Source organism: Asparagus officinalis, chromosome 1 (genome assembly GCF_001876935.1).
Source record: "Asparagus officinalis chromosome 1, Aspof.V1, whole genome shotgun sequence".
Taxonomy (NCBI): Eukaryota; Viridiplantae; Streptophyta; class Magnoliopsida; order Asparagales; family Asparagaceae; genus Asparagus; species Asparagus officinalis.
In genome coordinates, this window is record NC_033794.1 from 103,751,918 (window position 1) to 103,762,195 (window position 10,278).

Genomic DNA, 10,278 nt, shown 5'->3' on the forward strand with positions numbered 1-10,278 from the left:
CTGATAGTCCCCACGCCTAGTAGTTCCTACGTGTAACCGAGTTATACATTAGGATACGTCCGAAAAATGACGAGAACTAAAACTTCGCATTGACTTCCCTTTATCAACCATATTGATAGTGACCTCTGGGAGTTCGTCGTCTTGCGCAGCTAATCTTTTTCTACGGAAATGCCTTAGCTTAGTTTCCGACGCTTTATAGGAAAGCCTTTGGAATACCGAGACCCTCTGTGGAGCGGTCTTGGGGCAGCTACACGCTAATAATATTGCCCTAATAATTTTGGTACATGCACAGTGAGAGTTCGCTTTTCGAGTACCTCTCTTTCGAGATTTATTCGTACCCCCAGCCCGATAGTATAACTCATCGACGTTGCGGTCAGAGTAACCTATCGGCTGTTTATATGAATTCTCAGGTATAACGCGTTCGTCTGCTTGACACGTTTTCTTCTAAGTAAACAATGCCTTGTTGGCGTCTGCAGGAGTCACTCGTTTGGAATCACACTTTTCTAAGGGTGAAACCTTAATGGGCTCCTGGCCTTCTGTACACACCCCCAAACGGGCGGTTACAGAAATCAACTTGTTAGGAGGTCATGTACAACCCCCAGTCTGGATGTTTGCTCGGGGTTCCTTCAACAGTCCTAAGCGTTCCTTAACAGGCGCCTTGCCTCAATCTTTGGGTAGAGAACCGAGGTGATACTTCAATGGAATTCTAACTCTGGGGAGGTCCATACCGTCGTAGGGTTCTACCGGAGGCGTGGGAGCGGAAGGAGCGGGATCCGAAGTTGACGAAGGCTGGGGAGCAACGTCGCATGCTTTTGCCTTAGGAGTTGATTTAGCCTTTGGCATACAAGTTTGTTTGGATCTCGACGATCTCTTAACCACCTCTTCCTTTTGCATTTCTTGTGCTTTTCGCACCAGGTTCTGGGCATGCGCAAGAAGTGCCCGACGCTTCTGAATGCGCTCCTCAAGAGTGGAACGGTTCCATTTGATACGAACCCATTCGTTAGTAGGTGGTTGGGAGGAGGTTCCCGAAGCTTGATGCTGGAACACTTGGCGCCTTCTGAGTTTCAGATCCGCATCATAGCAGATCTCGTCAATAGGCTTCAAAGCCTTGGCAAATTGACGCGCGAGATGTTGACGGCGCCTTTGACGAGCCCTCTTCGTCAGCACTGGTGCACTTTCAACGGGTAACTCTTTGACTTTCGAAGAGTTATCACGAACGTTGGATCTGGTTTCTTTGGAGGCCGGAGAGGGGTCTTCCACTGCATTCGGGTTCAGATCATCAGCTCTGGTCTTCAAATCTGAAGGCATGTTCTTCGCGGTAGTGGTTTTCCTGCGTTTGCAAGAAGAAGATCTGGAGGAGGAGGAAATATATTCCTCGAATTTCTGGTAGTCGAATTCGTATTCGACCTCTTCGAACACCAGGATCTTGATCGTCGGCTACGGTACGACAGCTTCGGCAGCAAAGCTGTAAACTCTCACTGTGGTCACCAGCTTGTTTGTGGTAAAAGTTGATATCTTCATTGCTGAATCCATTACACGTTTATCGATTACAAATTCAAAGTAAAATTAGTCTTTTTATAAGACTTTCTTACACAATGAAAATAAGAAAAATACTACTCTCTTCAAACAAACGCAACAGGTGTTTATCGCCTGCTGCTTGCGTGGGATCTTAGCCTGTGACGGGAATGTTGATATCCGTGGACCACCAAACGATCAGACCAAATCCGGAGGTTCGTTGATTCGCGAAGGAATCAAGAAACCTAAGTAGTTATCTCAGCAATGGCGAGATAACCACTCTTCTCGAGATCACCGCAACGGGGCGATCTCAAGGAAGGAACCGGGAAGTGTAGATCTGACGAGCTCCCCTTTTTTATGATGACAAACTCGATCCGATCTCTCCTCCTCCTCTCTGAAATCTGTGGCTCTTCAGTCCTCAATTCGGCAGGACTTCGCCGACGCTCGAGAATTCCATATCTGAAAAAATAAAGGCCCTGAGGCTGCATTTATAGGCTTCAGGAGCCCTGTTTTCAGGAGCCCTGTGTCTGCAATACAAAAAAACACTGATTTTGGTTGTTTTCAGTGTTTTTTCGATCGTTAACCGCCTGGATTTGCTCCAACTAATCTGATAATGTGGTTAAGTGGTTTCAACTGAAGATAAGAGAGAATCAGCCGTTTTTATCCGAACACAGGGCTCCTGAAGCCTATAAATAAAGCCCCAGGGTCTTTATTTTTTTAGATCTGGAATTCTCGAGCGTCGGCGAAGCCCTGCCGAATTGAGGACTGAAGAACCGTGAATTTCATAGAGGAGGAGGAGAGATCGGATTGAGTTCGTCAACATAAAGAAGAGAAGCTCGTCAGATCTACACTTTCTAATTCCTTCCTTGAGATGGCCCTGTTGCGGTAATCTCGAGAAGAGTGGTTATCTCACCATTGCCGAGATAACTACTTCGGTTTCTTGATTCCTTCGCGAATCAACGAAGCTCCGGATCTGATCTGATCTGATCGTTTGGTGGTCCACGGATATCAACGTCCCCGTCACAGGCCAAGATCCCACGCAAGCAGCAGGAGATAAACACCCATTGCGTTTGTTTGAAGAGAGTTGTATTTTTCTTATTTTTATTGTGTAAGAAAGTCTTATAAAAAGACTAATTTTACTTTGAATCTGTAATCGATAAACATGTAATAGATTCAGCAATGAAGATATCAACTTTCATCGCAAACACTTACATGGCCGACTCGAAAAGTAGTATTGCCAACCTACCTATTAGATTGAAACCACAAGACTGCACGCTTGGCCCACTATCTTAGCTGACAACTCTCGATTCGGACTAAAAAGACGGTGTTAGTCAACCCTCCACCAGATGACTGAAGAGGCAGTACTTGCCGCCCTTCTCACAAGGAGTTGTTCCTTCTCAACAGGTAGCCTGACTTGTCCCTTCTCGCCAGGCTGAATCATCCCTTCTCGCTAGGCCGAGTCGAAAGGCGATCTTCTTCGAGCCCCCCTACCAATAGCCAATCACCAGCATGTTAAATATATGGTAAAAAATCATCACTACTTTAGCCCAAAAAATCATTATGACTCATCAGGCTTCGTTAGCACCAAGCAGGTGTTGTCTCTTTCACTAACCACCTAGATGACCCATCTTCGCTAGCTGCTGACACCTGACAGTTGTTTGTCGAGTCAGCTGCCTGCTTGGACTCGGCTAAGTTGCCTTTCTGCCCTTTTGATCCTCTATAAAACGAAGCCATGCAGCTAAAGGTAACTTTCTGCGCCTTCCACACAACTTTGAGATTTTCTTCTTCTCACGTTTTCCCGCTCAAGTTCATATACTAACTTGGTCGTCGGAGGAACAATCGGAGAACCCAACTCCGGCCTCTTAAGAGTCCTTCATGTGCTGGGAAGAACAACGGTCTATAGAGCCAGTCATCTGAAGGGGTTTGTGGACCCTGACGCTACTTTAATCCACAAACAAACCCCCTATTAGATAACTGACATCAACACTCTTCATTTTTTTTCTCTTCCTATTATTCAATCAATTTTATTTTGTTACTTTGGAAATATATTTTAGAATTTTGTATTATTCAATTTTTGCTAATAACTATTCGAAAAAATTAATCGATAGCTGTTTATGATGAGAAAAACTGGATGTGTAGACTTTGTGAGATTGGATTCAAATTGACGGTCGAAATTGAGTGCCACTCGATCTTCTTTTTTGACTGAATATGATCTTTGTCTTCAATAATCTCAAGACAAGACAGAAAAACCTCAGATTGACAAAAGGTAGCCAGTCCATCAACCTCTCTCCAATGCCTATGTTAGCCTCTTAATGAAGAAGACTAAGCAATGGAGAATAAATTAGGGTTAACAGAGGGATCATCAATTAGATCGGCGGAGATAAATTTGGATGAGATCTTCTACTCGTGCATGGGATTGTATATTTATAATGATATGTCTGGGAAAATCCAGTGCTCTAACTCATTGGCTGAGGAAAGCTCCTCCGACTTTGTATAAATCGAGGCAGTTGTGGTTGCTGCCAATTAAAAAAAAAATGATAGAGTTACACTCTAAGGCACACCACCAACCATACTCCCTCTCTCTCTACAGTGCAGGGGGCCCCACATGTGATTTTTTTAAAAAATCACATGTGGGGCCCCCTGGGAAAAAGACTAAACCGACAGCGCGTGTTAGGCGCAGATTTATCCCTGCTTAGGATTCGGGATAAAATTCCCTGTACCTGTGAGGCATAGATTTTAGGATTTGAAAAAGGTGGTGTCTTCTCTTGGGGCAAAGACGAACCCGAAATGGGAGAGGAAGACCCACATGTGATTTTTTTAAAAAATCACATGTGGGGCCCCCTGCACTGTAGAGAGAGGGGGTGTGATTGGTGGTGTGTCTTAGAGTGTGACTGTAGCGCCTCTCTTAAAAAAATGATTATCAATTAATATCTCTTTTAACATTTGAGTTAAGATATATTGTACGATTTGATTACGAACTTGACGTTTCTAAAAATCGTATTGAAGTTTTGTTACACGTGACAATATCAAACCCCCTCCACATCACCCAATAGTTGTCAAAGATTCAAAGTAAATAAATTCACGGGCGTGATGATTGCTTGTACACGTAGACAGAAGCAGCAATAGTGGATGACCCAACTTTTTAGCTTTCAAAGGAAAGTGAACTTTTTTTTGTTCCTTTTAACGGATGATCCAGATACGTGTTGTTCGTCTCTTACGTTTTTAAGCACCTCGCCTTAGATAACTAACAACATTGTTAGTGATCAAATATAATCCTAAAAGGTGATTAATAACTTAACGAATGAAATTTGCAGAGCTCCACTATGTGGTTTTCATTTTCATTTTGAGTATAATGGTTATGAAAATATATGGTAGTCATATCATGATATTATAACTCTATATAATATATATAATATATATATATATATATATATATTATATATATTATATATAATATATTATATAGGTGAAAACTGTGTCAACTTAAGTGAATAGGGAATAGTGTGTCACCAAAGTTTTTTAACCCGCTCATATTGTTCTAGGGATCCTTGTATTATAAAATGATGTTTTATTATAAAATGTGTGGCCTAGGAACTTTGGTGGACATCAACTTAAGTTGAAGTAGAGTCTTGCTCTCTCTCTCTATATATAATATATATATATATATAATTATATGAAAATGCCCTTGAGCTGGGGAAAAGAAACATAGAAAGACTCTCACACTCCCAAAAACATACAAAAAGTCCCACAAATTATTTATTCTCTTGACAATTTGACTACAACACTCATCCATGTCATGTGTTATACGATCGCGTGCACCAGGGTATTAGTATCTTACAATGCGAAAGATAGACAAAAACATGCACATTGAGACCAAGCAATAGATTTTGACAAGCCAATATTACGAACTGTTAAGGATCTTTGCATGGCTACTGATGCTCCAAAACAAAGTAACTCCTATCATAGTGAATAAAGCACAGCTCCGCATAACTAAGTTCAAGCAAAATAAAAAAATAATAAAAATAAGAAATAAATAAATAAAATAAAATAAAAAACAAACTTGCAGTTGCAGCAAAAACCATGGCAAAGCAATTGACCATTTAAATCAAGTAATTTTTCTCTGAAGATATTAAAAGAAGTGCAACCTGAGAATGTCTTGACCATAGGAACTGATTTTGGGCTAAACATACAAATAGAGCAATTCCAGAATCAAACAATATTGTAGATCAATATAATCAACTACTTGTTTAGAGCAAGATACATGCTCAAGATCCTAAACAGAGAAAAGAGTCTTCGCTCAAATCAAACATCAAACACAAAATAAATGTCCACCTAAGCGGACAGTATCAAACCAAAGAATATATTTCTTATTTACGAGAGAAGAAATTTCGTGCATAAACTCGAGCAAGAACTTAAACCAAACACAAGGAGAGTGATACCAAAGAATATATTTCTTATTTATGAGAGAAGAAATTTCGTGCATAAACTCAAGCAAGAACTTAAACCAAACACAAGGAGAGTGATACCTCAAGGTTGAAGACTATGAGGGTTGAAGTTACTTGTACTCTTTTTAGTTGACCAAAATATTGATGCACGGAGGATATATTACATGTCGAGAAATATGCATATAGACACTAATATTATACCTAAAATAAGTATATCGACATGAAAGAAATCATGCAAATGTAACCAATCAAAAAGAAAATCACCTAATTGATGTCTGCGTCCTATATACTTAGAGGATGTTTGGGTGAGATTATTCTTTAAAGCTTGTAAGTTATGCTAGCTTTTATGATAAAAATGCTATAAAAACTGTTGGGGCGGAATAATATTTTTTTAGTCAAGCCTAGCTTATTTAGATGAGCTTATAAGGTAGTTTTTCAAAAGCTAGGGTATACCAGCTTTTTAAAATAGGGCTTATAAACTAACTTATTTGATTTTTGACTAAACAAGTAGATATTAAAAAGCTAGCTTAAAAGCTAGTTTAACCAAAAAATAAGCTCCCCCCAAATACCCTCTTAGTTTACACATTTTACACTACTTGACATGCGAATGTAACAAATCAAATTCAGAAGTTATTAGCGCAATAATTGTAGTGTTGATTTGAAAGAGTATTTTCGTCTTTTAACATTAACCACTAACTCTGTTTGGGGGTCCTTGAGGGAAACTTGAAGTAACAAGGGCTTTAGCGGCACACCCCAAGGTTCACCATGCGTTGTCTAATTTTGAAAGTTCATGGTATAGTTTTCTGCAAACGCTCCAAGTTCACAAGTGCTCAGTGAAATTTACCCTAAGACAAATGAGAGCCTACATTTGAAAGAGAGAACAGAAACAGGTAGCAAAACCTCTAACAGTAGCATCCAAATCTTGCACGTCTACTCTACCCTTGAGAAGCTAAGAATTATGGTTTCATGTTCAATATAGAACAGGTTTTCCATTTTTTGGTAAATTGAGGAGCAAGTTCATACCACCCTTCAACCAAACACAAAACTAACGAATTTTAAACTCCCAGTTCACAGAGAAATGCTGCAAGTAAAATTCAATCAGGAAAAACACCTATGCTAAATGTCAGTTATCAGAAACATGCATGCATCTTCAAATGAATAACACTAAAAACAATATGTTGTTCGGCATGTTCAATAAAAATTCATAATATCGGTCATAAACAAAAAGTTATGTCAATACAAGTCAATTGCAATGGAAAACACAAAACTCGAGATGAAACAAAGATTGTCAGCAATTCCCGAAGTAAAGGGAAGTGAAATCCTTAAAATTATCGGTCCTCTTCCTAAACATTACTAGAGATCTAATAGACACTAAGCAACATGACACAAAGCTCGTAAACAGAAGTTTAGGAAAGTGAAAACTCCATTTGAGGTAGAGGAGGAAAGAAACATAGATGTCTGCTCTTTTTGTTCCTAAAATTAGAGACACAAACAGAGAAATAGAAAATAGAGAAACAAGGAGCAAGATGCTCTGAGCGTACAGAACAAAAGGAGCGCATGGTACAGCAAGAAGTTCATGCAAAGCAAAGAAAGATACCCAACCAGAAATAGAATCTCTATGGCTCAACGGTAAGGTCACGTTGTTGTTCCCATCAGCAACAGCCAATATATTCCCTGTCAAAGACCATGATACCCTCCAAACAGGAGTCTTGAAATCATTCAAAATCCTACCTTCCCACTGATCACCTTCTTTTGCCACAGTCCATATAACCACCGTTCCATCCTGCGACGAACTGGCAATCGTTGATTTAGGAAGACCAAGGTTTGGTGCCCAAGCAACATCCCTTACCCAATCACTGTGCATCTGGAGTGCAGGAAAACAATCCATCTTCCAACTTCCATTAAATAACTTCCACACTTTAACTGTGTTATCACAGCCACCAGAAACAAGCTTATAGACAGGATCAAGCAGGCCTGAACCAACTAAGGCACCAGGAGCTGTAGATGGGGCCCACGAGACAGAAGTCACTCCGACTTGGTGTGCCTGATCGATCTTTGTTGTATCCCAGCCACCATCAGGTCGAGCTGTGAAGACTGAAATGTTTCCATCAGAGGATCCACATGCTAAGGAGAGGCCAAGCTCATGTGGAGCCCATGCAATAGAATTAACAGAAGATTTGTGCTCGGTAAAAATGTGGGCCTGAATCCACTCTTCTGGTTTATTTCCTTCCTTCCATATGATCACACGGCCATCATAACTGCAAGAAGCAAGCATGGTTCCGAACTTTGGGTGGGTCCAGGCAACCTGCCAGACAGGACCTTGGTGCCCACTCAGGACGGCGAGATGCTGACTCGAGGAGCCACTAACACCAATTATCTTAATAGTAGCATCAGATGAGGCAGTTGCAAGTCTCTTGCCATAGTAATCCATGCAAACATCGTGAACAACATCTTGGTGGCCAGTCTCTATCTTCTGAGAAGGCATTGCTCAACTGTGTAAAAGTGATAAAGTTTCAAGGAAGTGATGAGTGAAAAAAGCATCCAACAAGGAAAAGAAAATTAGCTATATATATAAGATAGTGACTCCAAACAAAAATGAAAAGAGTTCATGATCCAAGCTAATTGTCAGGCCTTCAGATGCCAACCCATAAATATGTAGCAGTTAACAGAAGACTGAACATCCACAATATTGATTTAAGCATGGAAGATTAGTGTTCTAACTGAAGCACTAGAAAACAATCCAAAAAGAAGAAGGAACCAATAAACTGTTGACAGTCTCAGAAACTCTAGCATCTATTTAACCTGGGTGAGCTGACAAAGGCCACAAAGCCAAACAAGTGCAACCCTATAGCTATTATTAAGAAAAAAAAAATAAGAAAATGCTAGTTGTGAGGAACATACTACTTTTCTAACAGAACAAGTACCATATACTAAAATGACTTTCAACCAGCACCAATCTGCAATAGATATCTTTCTTACCTTTTGGAAAAAGGAAAATATCATTTGTGGAACCTTCTAGCCTGAAAATTCCTTGCACATGATGGGACCTTCTTTTTGGTCATTTGACTTGCAGTCTATTTCCCTGGACTTGAATCAATGAGTTTCTCCGAACGGAAAATGGTTCACATATCACTTCGTCATTAAAAAAACATTTGAAACCTATTAACCTAGGAATTCACATTAAGGTGCTAATGCTAAGGAAAATGAAAGCGATATGCACATCACCGAACCATTCAGCAAAGTTAGGTGTAAGCCTTGGAGCAAAAAAACAAAGGATCATGAATATTTTATTTCCGTTTTAAGGTTGTGTGTACATTAATTTCCAGTTGCCCCATAGACCATTCAACAATTTACAACTATGCTTTAAACCCTGTGTTGCTTAGACAGCATCCGTAAATAGGAATACAACACACTGACAAACAATGAATTCTAAAGAAATAGATAACTGTAACAGAAGTCCTGAATCCAATATCCCCAACACACTGAAATTTTCAACATCATGTGGCGTCGTGTTTGAAATGCCTGCCTGTTTTACCTAGTTTGAAGTGCATGAAACTTCACAATTAGCTTTGGAGTATTCCAAAGACATAGGCCACTATTGCCTACTTTAACTCAGCCAGTCAGCTTATTATGATGACAACACCAATCAATTCAAATGTTACATCACCACCTAAAACCAAAAAACTAATTCCTATAACATTGGACACCGGTAGGCAACAAAACACCCTTTCTCAAATTCTGAAACCTTGTCACCATCTTTTCTTTTTTGGGATGGAGGTGGCAGTAATGATTCGAAGGGAAGAGATACACATTCTTTATCCTCATTTTGTCTTCGAGATCTCATGCTTATGAGCTTACTTCAGTGCAAAGAGCTTAATAATTTTATTCAACAATTGCACATAATTTATGATGAAACCAGGTATTCTCTGTGGAACAAATGTCACTCTTCTGCATTTAAATCTAACTATAGTCTCAACCCCCAGCAAACAAACACATCATAACCATCATACCAGTTAGAACAAGTGACATTTTCATATTTTGCATACTTAAAAAATTAATTTAAATTAAAGTTTAGATCTGATAGAACGTTCAAACCACAATACATACAATAATAAAATTAGTAAAATTCTTTGTAATTACAACATTCTTTCACTTGCATGCCACCTAAAAAGATTGTGCAACTTCATCAAAATAGTCTTTTAACAGGTCATCCATGATGAATGAGTAATCACATAAATAATTATTCACCATTCAATGGTGTAGATGGCAAACTTGCTGCCTGTAAGATATATTTCAATAGGATGAATACAACAAATTT

At 39.5% G+C, this 10,278-nt stretch overlaps 1 protein-coding gene across 2 annotated transcripts in view; it reads right to left on the minus strand.

Moving 5' to 3' along the window:
* The window catches only part of LOC109828833 (protein transport protein SEC13 homolog B-like), a 5,388-nt gene continuing 2,235 nt past the window's right edge, over window positions 7,126-10,278 (minus strand). Inside the window, exons 2-3 of one of the 2 annotated variants that reach the window (XM_020395798.1) lie at window positions 8,940-9,042; window positions 7,126-8,452 (exon numbers count right to left, since the gene is read on the minus strand). In XM_020395798.1, coding sequence (XP_020251387.1) covers window positions 7,249-8,445 — 1,197 coding nt within the window. In that variant the 5' untranslated portion in view covers window positions 8,446-8,452; window positions 8,940-9,042 and the 3' untranslated portion in view covers window positions 7,126-7,248. The remainder of the gene's footprint in view (window positions 8,453-8,939; window positions 9,043-10,278) is intronic. The other variant, XM_020395797.1, reaches the window with a different exon arrangement.